The 15,813-nt window shown below is 40.6% G+C and overlaps 3 protein-coding genes across 3 annotated transcripts; all 3 read right to left on the bottom strand.

Moving 5' to 3' along the window:
• Window positions 1-228: 228 nt before the first annotated feature.
• Window positions 229-2,451, bottom strand: LOC137268475 (uncharacterized). The gene is made up of 4 exons (XM_067803041.1): window positions 2,272-2,451; window positions 1,762-1,927; window positions 1,230-1,436; window positions 229-512 (listed from the first exon to the last, which is right to left on the bottom strand). The coding sequence occupies exons 1-4, from the start codon at window positions 2,449-2,451 to the stop codon at window positions 229-231; spliced, it is 837 nt and encodes a 278-aa protein (XP_067659142.1).
• Window positions 2,452-6,893: 4,442 nt separating this feature from the next.
• Window positions 6,894-9,113, bottom strand: LOC137268500 (uncharacterized). The gene is made up of 4 exons (XM_067803061.1): window positions 8,934-9,113; window positions 8,421-8,586; window positions 7,889-8,095; window positions 6,894-7,177 (listed from the first exon to the last, which is right to left on the bottom strand). The coding sequence occupies exons 1-4, from the start codon at window positions 9,111-9,113 to the stop codon at window positions 6,894-6,896; spliced, it is 837 nt and encodes a 278-aa protein (XP_067659162.1).
• Window positions 9,114-13,596: 4,483 nt separating this feature from the next.
• LOC137268481 (uncharacterized) lies at window positions 13,597-15,813 on the bottom strand. The gene is made up of 4 exons (XM_067803047.1): window positions 15,634-15,813; window positions 15,124-15,289; window positions 14,592-14,798; window positions 13,597-13,880 (listed from the first exon to the last, which is right to left on the bottom strand). Exons 1-4 carry the CDS (start codon window positions 15,811-15,813, stop codon window positions 13,597-13,599), a joined length of 837 nt encoding a protein of 278 aa, XP_067659148.1.

The raw sequence follows: 15,813 nt of genomic DNA, 5'->3' as shown, positions 1-15,813 counted from the left end.
CTTCTTGAGATAGTTCTGATACGTGCTTTTGAGAATATCGGGTTAGAAACGTATGTCATTTTTTGGAAACTGAAAAACGAAAGTACTGCCGAACTGATTTTTCAACTTTTATTACAAAGTAAACATCATCAAAACAAACATATTATATCAAAATATAATCTTTACAACGCTGAACACTCCTCTCACACATATGCCTTGTATTTTTTTAAAGTCTTGTGAGCATTAGATTCAGTACAACCGGTTGCCAAGGGCACGGCAGCCCTCGGAACAGAACTGTGACGGGCAGTTACCAAGGGCGCAGTTTGTCTTGCACCATGTGACGATCCGGCTATTCCCTGCCCATAGACCGCTAGCTGAACATCCGGATTTATCACCACTAGATGGCGTCACGTAGACAGTTTCCACGTGATTGTTAGACGAGAATATGGCAACGTCTGCGCATCCATAAAACTGTTCCTGGGGTCCACATCCAACACAGCAGTGGCCACTTGTTTCACATCCCCAAGAGTTGCCTGGTCAAATGGAGAGATGTGTAACTACACGAGCATGTTGAATTTGTCAGGCTCAAAGAAAGCTGATGTTTTTAAAAAAATAAATAAATAAAATAAAATAAAAAAACAGAAGTTGCAAAGCGCCTTTTCATATTCATAAAACGGACCTGATTCGTTTTACAATATTGATAAACTTCATAGATAGCAATTTATATTTGGTCTTGGGTGCCATATTTCAGTGCAGAGTTCTGTTCACTGCTACTCAAAGGAGTTGTGAAAAAAGAAAAATATACCACTGTTTCACTGCATTCTGCCCTTTTCCATGATAGATTAAGACAATGATATTTGTTGTGGAACTGAGCTATTCATGAACACCTGCACCAATAAGACCTCTGTGTAGGCAGATAAAAACAGTAGCTTGCCTGAACTAAAACCAACTTTTTTGAAATCGTATTTGACGAACAGTCCTGTTACTTGAATGTTATGATATACCTTACATTTTCTCAAAGGGAAAACGAAAGTTACAACTATTCTCACATATAAACAAAAAGATAAGATAGTTCAAGAATGCACAATTATATAGTAAAGAAACTTCTGCTTAAATGTTGTTCAAATATATATTTACCCTTATGGAGAGTGGCCTTTGTGCATACCTAAAAATATGTCATTAAAGTGCCGACAGAGACGCAGATTTGACAATATAACTAGATTCAGTTTTTGTTTAATCGTTAAACTTACCAGCGTTGTATTTCCACTGCAGGACACACTGAGAACACATCACTTCCTGCGGAAGTTTAACCTCCATGTTGTATTTGCCTTCACGTGGCGTTGTGACGTTAAAGCGCGTGCTACCGTCGGTGTGCTTCAATACATGTCTGTCGAGACACTGCTGAGTGACACGGGTTGAGGGGTCGTTGTTGGGGCAAAGGCGGAATTCAAAATAACCTTGAAATAGGAAGAACGAAACATTTATTCTGTAGTAAAATACCTGTTAGTAAGGAGAAAAACACATCGATGGAACTTCCGGCAATATGTTTTGTTTGGAATAACAAAATTATCTCAGCGGAACTTTTGTTCTCCAATCTTCAATAAACAAAATGTAAATATATAAATTAATAAGGAACCTGGAGAATTTGTTTGTAATGGGCATTTGTCTTATTAGTGTTTACCTTGATCAAGCCATGTTTCCATGGTGAAGACAAATAACATTTTTCAAATATATTCATATGCGTTACAAGCGTTTAAATGGCGCAACAAGAATGAAACTTACCTTTGTGGTTGGCGGTCAGATCGATGGTAATTGTGATCGTCTCCCCTTGATTGTACTTGCGGACGATAATACCTTTCGCGTACTTCCCTCCAGCCTCGTTCTCGCGGACTCCGTCCCAGGGATCTCCACACACACCACACTTCCCCTTGTTCTGTTCCCATTGTCTCTGTAATGGAAATCAATGTGAACGTGGTGAAGTGGCAGAAACTATTTGCCGCGTTAATGTAAACAAATGAAGAGTTTGATGGCGGGGCTGAAATCCAGCTAAGACCGGACATCCATCATGACACATAGAGGGAGGACCTAATGTGCGTTTGATATTATTTCAGATATACATATCAAAATAGGCCATATATGTGATTCATGTACGTATGAGTAGATGGATTCTTCTGTAATTCATTCAACGGAGCCAGATCATCAAAGAAAGAAGACATTTATTTTAAAAAAAATACTTCTTGAAACGTATATATTCCTTTATTTGTATTTGGCTACAGATATCCTTGGTCTCACCTGGTAACCACCACAATATAGCTGGTTGTCGTTGTAATTTGGTGGGGTATTGAAACCAAGTCTCCACATACTGGCTCGAGATGGGGGTTCCAGCAGACGCCCGTGACTCTCTACCAGGGACGGGAGGAGCAGTAGGGACGCCCACAGCATGCAATGAGCAGGAATTTCAAACCAAAACATGTTCGCCATCTGTTTCTTCCAAATGCCGTCTGATTCTCAAATTGACTGTGTCGGACTGTCGATTTTTAATTGTCGTCTGCTCTGGTTTGATTTTTCGTGTCTTGTCTTCCAAGAGGATCTGGGGTGTTATATACCCCTGTCTCTCCCACGTATCACTTGTTTTCGAAACGATAAATGCTTCAAGGTTGCTAGTTCTTCCTGAATACTGAGTAATTCGTGATGTCATAAAAACAAGCATGACCCCAAGTCGGACACATAGCCACAACAACAGGCTAAATAAATGTCTGTGCAAATACCCCGACAATACCCTGCCTCCCCCACTTATCTTATATCAACGTCATAGCACTACTGACCCCACATCACTTCAATCTCGGTCAGTACTCTGGACACAGCAATCCCACCTCCCCGATCCAGTCAGGTAGATACATTTATTAGTAATAACAGTGTTTGCTTTCTATTCTGTTGAAGTAATACATTGAACACATGAGACTTGATTCCGTTTGATCTACAGACACTATGGAGTACTGTTTATCAAGCAAATCAGATTCCTATGGTTGAAGATGACGAACTACTCGTATCGGGGAAATTACATGATTTTGTTGACTGGATAGCAGTAACAGAACCTGGTGTTCCTGAGAAGAGCCAGGACTCTTCGTCCAGGCACCTCAAGACCGAACAAGTAGTGAATAAGATTCAGTAATGAAATGAAGACATTACAGTTCAGGAGCAAAGCCCCATTGTGTACAGTGTAAATAAGGAGGGGAAGTGAGTCGAGATACTTTCCTGTTGAGGTGTTTAATGACTTGGGACATTCGTCCGAGGATCGAAGACACTATGGAGTACTGTTTATCAAGCAAATCAGATTCCTATGGTTGAAGATGACGAACTACTCGTATCGGGGAAATTACATGATTTTGTTGACTGGATAGCAGTAACAGAACCTGGTGTTCCTGAGAAGAGCCAGGACTCTTCGTCCAGGCACCTCAAGACCGAACAAGTAGTGAATAAGATTCAGTAATGAAATGAAGACATTACAGTTCAGGAGCAAAGCCCCATTGTGTACAGTGTAAATAAGGAGGGGAAGTGAGTCGAGATACTTTCCTGTTGAGGTGTTTAATGACATGGGACATTCGTCCGAGGTGTTAATAGTATTCCAACTAGATACTGATAGACACAGAATCGTGATGACATCGGCCATACTCATATACGTTCAGAAATACATCCACAGAATACTTTTGACTATATAGTTTGTGACAAAAATGCTTCCAATCCTATTAATGACTCAGCTTCTCTTTTCTCTTAACTTCCAAACAGAGCCTAATCTGGTAAAAGTCCTCTGGGAGGTCTACAGCATGAGTAAAGCATGAATACTTCTGTCTAGTGTAAACTTTCTCGGTACACAAGATATAAACGAAACTCCGAAAACCTTAATGTATAAAATCATGAATGTGGGAGATTTTGTCTCGGGTTACCTGATATGCTGGCCACTGTGTGTAGAGTACATGAGTGAGTAAGTTTTGTTTTACGCCGTACTATATGACAGCGGTCTGTAAATAATGGAGTCTGGAGCAGTCAATCCAGTGATCAAGAGCATGAGCATAGATTTGCGCAAACCAATGACATATGTCAACCAAGTCAGTGATCCTGACCACCCGATCTCGTTAGTCACCTCTTATGGCACGCATAGTCGTCATAGCCGATTGTCAACAGTGTACAGAGTATGGATACAATTTCTGATTTCCTACAATTTATAGCGTTTCCATGTTCATTCGCCTGGCAGGAAGTATTGTTTTGGGGTGTTTGGGTTTCTGTATCTGCCGGCGAGTCTCTACGCGGAAACGTTTCTGCGTGTAATACACCAAAACATGTTATCTGCACAGGTATACGCTGTTTCAGTTACCCCTTAAACGAGATTTCTCAAATCTGCGTTTGTTCGGAACAAGTTACCTTCACCAGTAAATACTTGTTTCATGTGCATAAAATCATTGTTACACACATGTAGGCCCTCATGCAGGAATTCATTTACTCATTCTCACTCCTATCGAGACGAATTAATGAACATACATATTCCGCACAGATAGGTAACCTCTGTATTTAATGAGATATTAATGTATCGTATATAAAACAATGCAACTATACTGTTTTCTTAAGTGGGAAAATGTCGTCAAATCGCTCTTTAGTTAACGGTGTGGCTGATTATCTTTACAGGAAAACACTCTACTACAGTTTCATTGCGAATTGCTTCCGACCAGAACAGGAATGTGCTGCTTCAAGCACAGGCAAACTGTAGCCCAAATGGGTTTCGCAACATAGAGAAAATGACCAGCGTTCTTACGTGCGAGCGAAACGAAGAAAGGTTGGCCACGTACTGTCCTCACTTCAGATCAAACCGTTCTTCGCCTCCATTCCCCCTTCAAGCTTCCGGTTCAACGGAGTGAAGGAACAGCAGGGTATTATTCCATATGGAATACTTACAGTTACCTCTTCTGCTTCATTCGCCCATTACGCCAGACGTGTTTTATGTAGAACAATTGTTACGAAAGTTATAACAATAGCGGCAACAGATACGATAAATAAGCCCCAACAGGTTCATGATAAAATTAGGCAATATGGTATTTCTTTCTAATTTCTGCTTATTCTTGTCCCGTCACTCCGTTCAACCGGATGCTGGCAGGGGTAATGGAGGCGAAGAACGATCTGAGTGGCGCTTACAATGCTGAATAAAACGTATTTCACGTGAGTACATTATTAAACGTGGGGTGAGAAATGTGAGAACACAACCAAGTGAGGAAGTGGGAATGTACCTTTAATGGTGGCGATGTTTTATTTTGAGATGAAAAATATTTTTCTATCCGATGCGAGGAAAGTACGTTGCCAACCTTTGCTCGTTTCGCTCGCATATATGAAGACTGTCATATTCTCTATGCTGCGCAACACCCATTTGAGCTACGGGTTGCCTGTGTTTCAAGGTCTCTTAAATTCCTAATTGTTAAAAGTCCTCTGTGGGATTTGCAGGGTTTCATCCATCTCTGCCAACACTATGTTAACGCTCGATCTCTCCAAGGGCTCCCTAAGTGAAGGCGGAAATACAAACCGATACAAATGTATCACTATGACAGAGCATTAAACAGTGGCGGCACAAACTCAGAGGTACGTGATTAGACTTGAATCACAAGAGTGATCCAACTTGAAAGGAAGAAAGAAAGGGTAAGGCGGGGATTATCCTCAACATAATAATCATGAGATTTCTAGAGATGTAATGTCAGATGAGCGGCAACAGCCAGATCCCCGTGCATACAAAAGAAAAAGTCTTGAACATTCCAGAATATTCTCAGTGTCACTGAAGATTCTTATTAGCTTGTCTATATTTGGCACAACATTTCCCCTCACAAATTCTACAAGCTCAAAGTATAATAGGTAAAACATTGTTACACAGCGTATACCAATGCTTGACGGTTATACAGTTGTTTGTGGGATCAAAGAGAAACCCTGGGTTTCTTATTTCCTCCGACCCGTGAATATCCGGGTGGAATAGTTTTTCAGCAACGCATGCCATAAAAGGCGACTCTACGTGTCGTAAGAGGCGACTAAGAAGTCGTAAGAAAGTACCTTAAGTGGCTATTTAACATATCTATAAACCGTTCTATCGTACTCTCTCCCTCACTAATTCATAACAGAAACTATGCTTGTCGAAAGAGGCGACTAACGGGATCGGGTGGGTCAGGCTAGCTGACGTGGTTGACACATGCCATCGGTTCCCAACTGGGCAGATCGATTCTCATGCAGTTCATCACTGGATTGTCTGGACCAGACTAGAGTATTTACAGATCACGCCATATAGCTGGAATATTACTGAGGGAGGCGTAAAACTTAACTCACCCAGTCGTTTGATAGATGCATACTGACCCGCAATTACCCATGTATTGTGTATTTTATATACCGACTAGTATTAGGTGTTGAAACGAATTAAGTAAGACGAATTAAAGATTGTAAACATGTGAACATGGCCTACGTTTCTCTGACATGCCGTCACTAGATGGGATTTCAGTATCCATACACGCTACATAGCTAGTTGTGGATCAGGATTGTTTGTTGGTTCTTAGAAATAATACCGACAAACCCTTTTCCACGCCCACAAGAAACATGTTCTAAATGTGTACAGCAATGTGTACAATGATGATTAGATCATGAGTATATATTTATTTCGGCAGTGTTACAAGTGTACGATGTTCTTTGTAAACTAATCAGGTCTAAATCAGACAATTCTTTGAGAATATCGGGTTCGAAACGTATGTCATTTGTGGGAAACTAACAAACGAAAGTACTACCGAGTTGATTTTTCAACTTTTATTACAAAATAAACATCATCAAAACAAACATATTATATCAAAATATAATCCTTTCAACACTGAGCAATTTCTAAAGTCTTGTGAGCATTAGAATCAGTACAACTGGTTGCCAAGGGCACGGCAGCCCTCGGAACAGAACTGTGACGGGCAGTTACCAAGGGCGCAGTTTGTCTTGCACCATGTGACGATCCGGCTATTCCCTGCCCATAGACCGCTAGCTGAACATCCGGATTTATTACCACTAGATGGCGTCACGTGGACAGTTTCCACGTGATTGTTAGACGAGAATATTGCGACGTCTGCGCATCCATAAAACTGTTCCTGGGGTCCACATCCAACACAGCAGAGGCCACTTGTTTCACATCCCCAAGAGTTGCCTGGTCAAATGGAGAGATGTGTAACTAGACGAGTATGTTCAATTTGTCAGGCTCAAAGAAAGCTGATGTTTTAAAAATAAATAAATAAATAAAAAAAAATAAAAAAACAGAAGCTGCAAAGCGCCTTTTCATATTCATAAAACGGACCTGATTCGTTTTACAATATTGATAAACTTCATAGATAGCAATTTATATTTGGTCTTGGGTGCCATATTTCAGTGCAGAGTTCTGTTCACTGCTACTCAAAGGAGTTGTGAAAAAAGAAAAATATACCACTGTTTCACTGCATTCTGCCTATTTCCATGATAGATCAAGACAATGATATTTGTTGTGGAACTGAGCTATTCATGAACACCTGCACCAATAAGACCTCTGTGTAGTCAGATAAAAACAGTAGCTTGCCTGAACTAAAAACAACTTTTTTGAAATCGTATTTGACGAACAGTCCTGTTACTTGAATGTTATGATATACCTTACATTTTCTCAAAGGGAAAACGAAACTATTCTCACATATAAACAAAAAGATAAGATAGTTCAAAAATACACAATTATATAGTAAAGAAACTTCTGCTTAAATGTTGTTCAAATATATATTTACCCTTATGGAGAGTGGCCTTTGTGCATACCTAAAAATACGTCATTACAGTGCCAACAGAGACGCAGATTTGACATTATAACTAGATTCAGTTTTTGTTTAATCGTTAAACTTACCAGCGTTGTATTTCCACTGCAGGACACACTGAGAACACATCACTTCCTCCGGAAGTTTAACCTCCATGTTGTATTTGCCTTCACGTGGCGTTGTGACGTTAAAGCGCGTGCTACCGTCGGTGTGCTTCAATACATGTCTGTCGAGACACTGCTGAGTGACACGGGTTGAGGGGTCGTTGTTGGGGCAAAGGCGGAATTCAAAATAACCTTGAAATAGGAAGAACGAAACATTTATTCTGTAGTAAAATACCTGTTAGTAAGGAGAAAAACACATCAATGGAACTTCCGGCAATATGTTTTGTTTGGAAGAACAAAATTATCTCAGCGGAACTTTTGTTCCCCAATCTTCAATAAACAAAATGTAAATATATAAATTAATAAGGAACCTGGAGAATTTGTTTGGAATGGGCATTTGTCTTATTAGTGTTTACCTTGATCAAGCCATGTTTCCATGGTGAAGACAAATAACATTTTTCAAATATATTCATATGCGTTACAAGCGTTTAAATGGCGCAACAAGAATGAAACTTACCTTTGTGGTTGGCGGTCAGATCGATGGTAATTGTGATCGTCTCCCCTTGATTGTACTTGCGGACGATAATACCTTTCGCGTACTTCCCTCCAGCCTCGTTCTCGCGGACTCCGTCCCAGGGATCTCCACACACACCACACTTCCCCTTGTTCTGTTCCCATTGTCTCTGTAATGGAAATCAATGTGAACTTGGTCAAGTGGCAGAAACTATTTGCCGCGTTAATGTAAACAAATGAAGAGTTTGATGGTGGGGCTGAAATCCAGCTAAGACCGGACATCCATCATGGCACATAGAGGGAGGACCTAATGATATTTGCGTTTGATATTATTTCAGATATACATATCAAAATAGGCCATATATGTGATTCGTGTAAGTATGAGTAGATGGATTCTTCTGTAATACATTCAACGGTGCCAGATCATCAAGAAAAAGAAGACATTTTAAAAGAAAATACTTCTTGAAAAGTGTATATTCCTTTATTTGTTTTTGGCTACAGATATCCTTGGTCTCACCTGGTAACCACCACAATATAGCTGGTTGTCGTTGTAATTTGGTGGGGTATTGAAACCAAGTCTCCACATACTGGCTCGAGATGGGGGTTCCAGCAGACGCCCGTGACTCTCTACCAGGGACGGGAGGAGCAGTAGGGACGCCCACAGCATGCAATGAGCAGGAATTTCAAACCAAAACATGTTCGCCATCTGTTTCTTCCAAATGCCGTCTGATTCTCAAATTGACTGTGTCGGACTGTCGATTTTTAATTGTCGTCTGCTCTGGTTTGATTTTTTCGTGTCTTGTCTTCGAAGAGGATCTGGGGTGTTATATACCCCTGTCTCTCCCACGTATCACTTGTTTTCGAAACGATAAATGCTTCAAGGTTGCTAGCTCTTCCTGAATACTGAGTAATTCGTGATGTCATAAAAACAAGCATGACCCCAAGTCGGACACATAGCCACAACAACACGCTAAATAAATGTCTGTGCAAATACCCCGACAATACCCTGCCTCCCCCACTTATCTTATATCAACGTCATAGCACTACTGACCCCACATCACTTCAATCTCGGTCAGTACTCTGGACACAGCAATCCCACCTCCCCGATCCAGTCAGGTAGATACATTTATTAGTAAAAACAGTGTTTGCTTTCTATTCTGTTGAAGTAATACATTGAACACATGAGACTTGATTCCGTTTGATCTACAGACACTATGGAGTACTGTTTATCAAGCAAATCAGATTCCTATGGTTGAAGATGACGAACTACTCGTATCGGGGAAATTACATGATTTTGTTGACTGGATAGCAGTAACAGAACCTGGTGTTCCTGAGAAGAGCCAGGACTCTTCGTCCAGGCACCTCAAGACCGAACAAGTAGTGAATAAGATTCAGTAATGAAATGAAGACATTACAGTTCAGGAGCAAAGCCCCATTGTGTACAGTGTAAATAAGGAGGGGAAGTGAGTCGAGATACTTTCCTGTTGAGGTGTTTAATGACTTGGGACATTCGTCCGAGGATCGAAGACACTATGGAGTACTGTTTATCAAGCAAATCAGATTCCTATGGTTGAAGATGACGAACTACTCGTATCGGGGAAATTACATGATTTTGTTGACTGGATAGCAGTAACAGAACCTGGTGTTCCTGAGAAGAGCCAGGACTCTTCGTCCAGGCACCTCAAGACCGAACAAGTAGTGAATAAGATTCAGTAATGAAATGAAGACATTACAGTTCAGGAGCAAAGCCCCATTGTGTACAGTGTAAATAAGGAGGGGAAGTGAGTCGAGATACTTTCCTGTTGAGGTGTTTAATGACATGGGACATTCGTCCGAGGTGTTAATAGTATTCCAACTAGATACTGATAGACACAGAATCGTGATGACATCGGCCATACTCATATACGTTCAGAAATACATCCACAGAATACTTTTGACTATATAGTTTGTGACAAAAATGCTTCCAATCCTATTAATGACTCAGCTTCTCTTTTCTCTTAACTTCCAAACAGAGCCTAATCTGGTAAAAGTCCTCTGGGAGGTCTACAGCATGAGTAAAGCATGAATACTTCTGTCTAGTGTAAACTTTCTCGGTACACAAGATATAAACGAAACTCCGAAAACCTTAATGTATAAAATCATGAATGTGGAAGTGATTTTGTCTCGGGTTACCTGATATGCTGGCCACTGTGTGTAGAGTACATGAGTGAGTAAGTTTTGTTTTACGCCGTACTATATGGCAGCGGTCTGTAAATAATGGAGTCTGGAGCAGTCAATCCAGTGATCAAGAGCATGAGCATAGATTTGCGCAAACCAATGACATATGTCAACCAAGTCAGTGATCCTGACCACCCGATCTCGTTAGTCACCTCTTATGGCACGCATAGTCGTCATAGCCGATTGTCAACAGTGTACAGAGTATGGATACAATTTCTGATTTCCTACAATTTATAGCGTTTCCATGTTCATTCGCCTGGCAGGAAGTATTGTTTTGGGGGTTTGGGGTTTCTGTATCTGCCGGCGAGTCTCTACGCGGAAACGTTTCTGCGTGTAATACACCAAAACATGTTATCTGCACAGGTATACGCTGTTTCAGTTACCCCTTAAACGAGATTTCTCAAATCTGCGTTTGTTCGGAACAAGTTACCTTCACCAGTAAATACTTGTTTCATGTGCATAAAATCATTGTTACACACATGTAGGCCCTCATGCAGGAATTCATTTACTCATTCTCACTCCTATCGAGACGAATTAATGAACATACATATTCCACACAGATAGGTAACCTCTGTATTTAATGAGATATTAATGTATCGTATATAAAACAATGCAACTATACTGTTTTCTTAAGTGGGAAAATGTCGTCAAATCGCTCTTTAGTTAACGGTGTGGCTGATTATCTTTACAGGAAAACACTCTACTACAGTTTCATTGCGACTTGCTTCCGACCAGAACAGGAATGTGCTTCTTCAAGCACAGGCAAACTGTAGCCCAAATGGGTTTCGCAACATAGAGAAAATGACCAGCGTTCTTACGTGCGAGCGAAACGAAGAAAGATTGGCCACGTACTGTCCTCACTTCAGATCAAACCGTTCTTCGCCTCCATTCCCCCTTCGAGCTTCCGGTTCAACGGAGTGAAGGAACAGGAGGGTATTATTCCATATGGAATACTTACAGTTACCTCTTCTGCTTCATTCGCCCATTACGCCAGACGTGTTTTATGTAGAACAATTGTTACGAAAGTTATAACAATAGCGACAACAGATACGATAAATAAGCCCCAACAGGTTCATGATAAAATTAGGCAATATGGTATTTCTTTCTAATTTCTGCTTATTCTTGTTCCGTCACTCCGTTCAACCGGATGCTGGCAAGGGTAATGGAGGCGAAGAACGATCTGAGTGGCGCTTACAATGTTGAATAAAACGTATTTCACGTGAGTAAATTATTAAACGTGGGGTAGGAAATGTGAGAACACAACCAAGTGAGGAAATGGGAGTGTACCTTTGATGGTGGCGATGTTTTATTTGGAGATGAAAAATATTTTTCGATCCGATGCGAGGAAAGTACGTTGTCAACCTTTTCTCGCTTCGCTCGCATATATGAAGACTTGTCATATTCTCTATGCTGCGCAACACCCATTTGCGCTACGGGTTGCCTGTGCTTCAAGGTCTGTTAAATTCTTAATTGTTAAGAGTCCTCTGTGGGATTTGCATGGTTTCATCCATCTCTGCCAACACTATGTTAACGCTCGATCTCTCCAAGGGCTCCCTAAATGAAGGCGGAAATACAAACCGATACAAATGTATCACTATGACAGAGCATTAAACAGTGGCGGCACAAACTCAGAGGTAAGTGGTTATAGGGATGAAGACCATAATCGCATAATTCACCCATCAGCAAGAGTGATCCAACTTAAAAGGAAGAAAGAAAGGGTAAGGCGGGGATTATCCTCAACATGATAATCACATGCAATGCTGGATTTCTAGAGATGTAATGTCAAATGAGAAGCAACAGCCAGATCCCCCGTGCATACAAAAGAAAAAGCCTTGAACATTCCAGAATATTCTCAGTGTCACTGAAGATTCTTATTAGCTTGTCTAAATTTGGCACAACATTTCCCCTCACAAATTCTACAAGCTCAATATACAATAGGTGAAACATTGTTACACAGCGTATACCAATGCTTGACGGTTTTACAGTTGTTTGTGGGATCATAGAGAAACCCTGGGTTTCTTATTTCCTCCGACCCGTGAATATCCGGGTGGAATAGATCTTCAGCAACGCATGCCATAAAAGGCGACTCTACGTGTCGTAAGAGGCGACTAAGAAGTCGTAAGAAAGTACCTTGTGTGGCCATTTAACATATCTATAAACCGTTCTATCGCACGCTCTCCCTCACTAATTCATAACAGATCCTATGCTTGTCGAAAGAGGCGACTAACGGGATCGGGTGGGTCAGGCTAGCTGACGTGGTTGACACATGTCATCGGTTCCCAACTGGGCAGATCGATTCTCATGCAGTTCATCACTGGATTGTCTGGACCAGACTTGATTGTTTACAGACCACGCCATATAGCAGGAATATTACTGAGGGAGGCGTAAAACTAAACTCACCCAGTCGTTTGATGGATGAATACTGACCCGCAATTACCCATGTATTGTGTCTTTTATATACCGACTAGTATTAGGTGTTGAAACGAATTAAGTAAGACGAATTAAAGATTGTAAACATGTGAAAATGGCCTACGTTTCTCTGACATGCCGTCACTAGATGGGATTTCAGTATCCATACACGCTACATAGCTAGTTGTGGATCAGGATTGTTTGTTGGTTCTTAGAAATAATACCGACAAACCCTTTTCCACGCCCACAAGAAACATGTTCTAAATGTGTACAGCAATGTGTGCAATGATGATTAGATCATGAGTATATATTTATTTCGGCAGTGTTACAAGTGTACGATGTTCTTTGTAAATTAATCAGGTCTAAATCAGACAATTCTTTGAGAATATCGGGTTCGAAACGTATGTCATTTGTGGGAAACTAACAAACGAAAGTACTACCGAGTTGATTTTTCAACTTTTATTACAAAATAAACATCATCAAAACAAACATATTATATCAAAATATAATCCTTTCAACACTGAGCAATTTCTAAAGTCTTGTGAGCATTAGAATCAGTACAACTGGTTGCCAAGGGCACGGCAGCCCTCGGAACAGAACTGTGACGGGCAGTTACCAAGGGCGCAGTTTGTCTTGCACCATGTGACGATCCGGCTATTCCCTGCCCATAGACCGCTAGCTGAACATCCGGATTTATCACCACTAGATGGCGTCACGTGGACAGTTTCCACGTGATTGTTAGACGGGAATATGGCGACGTCTGCGCATCCATAAAACTGTTCCTGGGGTCCACATCCAACACAGCAGTGGCCACTTGTTTCACATCCCCAAGAGTTGCCTGGTCAAATGGAGAGATGTGTAACTAGACGAGCATGTTCAATTTGTCAGGCTCAAAGAAAGCTGATGTTTTAAAAATAAATAAATAAATAAAATAAAATAAAAAAATAGAAGCTGCAAAGCGCCTTTTCATATTCATAAAACGGACCTGATTCGTTTTACAATATTGATAAACTTCATAGATAGCAATTTATATTTGGTCTTGGGTGCCATATTTCAGTGCAGAGTTCTGTTCACTGCTACTCAAAGGAGTTGTGAAAAAAGAAAAATATACCACTGTTTCACTGCATTCTGCCTATTTCCATGATAGATCAAGACAATGATATTTGTTGTGGAACTGAGCTATTCATGAACACCTGCACCAATAAGACCTCTGTGTAGTCAGATAAAAACAGTAGCTTGCCTGAACTAAAACCAACTTTTTTGAAATCGTATTTGACGAACAGTCCTGTTACTTGAATGTTATGATATACCTTACATTTTCTCAAAGGGAAAACGAAATTATTCTCACATATAAACAAAAAGATAAGATAGTTCAAGAATGCACAATTATATAGTAAAGAAACTTCTGCTTAAATGTTGTTCAAATATATATTTACCCTTATGGAGAGTGGCCTTTGTGCATACCTAAAAATATGTCATTAAAGTGCCGACAGAGACGCAGATTTGACAATATAACTAGATTCAGTTTTTGTTTAATCGTTAAACTTACCAGCGTTGTATTTCCACTGCAGGACACACTGAGAACACATCACTTCCTCCGGAAGTTTAACCTCCATGTTGTATTTGCCTTCACGTGGCGTTGTGACGTTAAAGCGCGTGCTACCGTCGGTGTGCTTCAATACATGTCTGTCGAGACACTGCTGAGTGACACGGGTTGAGGGGTCGTTGTTGGGGCAAAGGCGGAATTCAAAATAACCTTGAAATAGGAATAACGAAACATTTATTCTGTAGTAAAATACCTGTTAGTAAGGAGAAAAACACATCAATGGAACTTCCGGCAATATGTTTTGTTTGGAAGAACAAAATTATCTCAGCGGAAATTTTGTTCCCCAATCTTCAATAAACAAAATGTAAATATATAAATTAATAAGGAACCAGGAGAATTTGTTTGTAATGGGCATTTGTCTTATTAGTGTTTACCTTGATCAAGCCATGTTTCCATGGTGAAGACAAATAACATTTTTCAAATATATTCATATGCGTTACAAGCGTTTAAATGGCGCAACAAGAATGAAACTTACCTTTGTGGTTGGCGGTCAGATCAATGGTAATTGTGATCGTCTCCCCTTGATTGTACTTGCGGACGATAATACCTTTCGCGTACTTCCCTCCAGCCTCGTTCTCGCGGACTCCGTCCCAGGGATCTCCACACACACCACACTTCCCCTTGTTCTGTTCCCATTGTCTCTGTAATGGAAATCAATGTGAACTTGGTCAAGTGGCAGAAACTATTGGCCGCGTTAATGTAAACAAATGAAGAGTTTGATGGTGGGGCTGAAATCCAGCTAAGACCGGACATCCATCATGGCACATAGAGGGAGGACCTAATGATATCTGCGTTTGATATTATTTCAGATATACATATCAAAATAGGCCATATATGTGATTCATGTACGTATGAGTAGATGGATTCTTCTGTAATACATTCAACGGTGCCAGATCATCAAAGAAAGAAGACATTAAAAGAAAATACTTCTTGAAAAGTGTATATTCCTTTATTTGTATTTGGCTACAGATATCCTTGGTCTCACCTGGTAACCACCACAATATAGCTGGTTGTCGTTGTAATTTGGTGGGGTATTGAAACCAAGTCTCCACATACTGGCTCGAGATGGGGGTTCCAGCAGACGCCCGTGACTCTCCACCAGGGACGGGAGGAGCAGGAGGGACGCCCACAGCATGCAATGAGCAGGAATTTCAAACCAAAACAT

The sequence above is a fragment of the Haliotis asinina genome, chromosome 16, assembly GCF_037392515.1.
Source record: "Haliotis asinina isolate JCU_RB_2024 chromosome 16, JCU_Hal_asi_v2, whole genome shotgun sequence".
NCBI classification, from domain to species: domain Eukaryota; kingdom Metazoa; phylum Mollusca; class Gastropoda; order Lepetellida; family Haliotidae; genus Haliotis; species Haliotis asinina.
Note: the sequence above shows the minus strand (reverse complement) of the source record. Positions and strands in the feature narration are given on the sequence as shown.

What these genes read in the sequence shown, in the direction of transcription:
- LOC137268475 (XM_067803041.1), bottom strand. Translation starts at nt 2,451, where the DNA reads ATGTTTTGGTTTGAAATTCCTGCTCATTGCATGCTGTGGGCGTCCCTA. An exon ending in TCTGACCGCCAACCACAAAG is followed by an intron (nt 1,437 to 1,761) that starts GTAAGTTTCATT and finishes TCCTATTTCAAG; the next exon opens with GTTATTTTGAATTCCGCCTT. An exon ending in GCAGTGGAAATACAACGCTG is followed by an intron (nt 513 to 1,229) that starts GTAAGTTTAACG and finishes CCATTTGACCAG; the next exon opens with GCAACTCTTGGGGATGTGAA.
- LOC137268500 (XM_067803061.1), bottom strand. Translation starts at nt 9,113, where the DNA reads ATGTTTTGGTTTGAAATTCCTGCTCATTGCATGCTGTGGGCGTCCCTA. An exon ending in TATATTGTGGTGGTTACCAG is followed by an intron (nt 8,587 to 8,933) that starts GTGAGACCAAGG and finishes TTTCCATTACAG; the next exon opens with AGACAATGGGAACAGAACAA. An exon ending in TCTGACCGCCAACCACAAAG is followed by an intron (nt 8,096 to 8,420) that starts GTAAGTTTCATT and finishes TCCTATTTCAAG; the next exon opens with GTTATTTTGAATTCCGCCTT.
- LOC137268481 (XM_067803047.1), bottom strand. Translation starts at nt 15,813, where the DNA reads ATGTTTTGGTTTGAAATTCCTGCTCATTGCATGCTGTGGGCGTCCCTC. An exon ending in TATATTGTGGTGGTTACCAG is followed by an intron (nt 15,290 to 15,633) that starts GTGAGACCAAGG and finishes TTTCCATTACAG; the next exon opens with AGACAATGGGAACAGAACAA. An exon ending in TCTGACCGCCAACCACAAAG is followed by an intron (nt 14,799 to 15,123) that starts GTAAGTTTCATT and finishes TCCTATTTCAAG; the next exon opens with GTTATTTTGAATTCCGCCTT.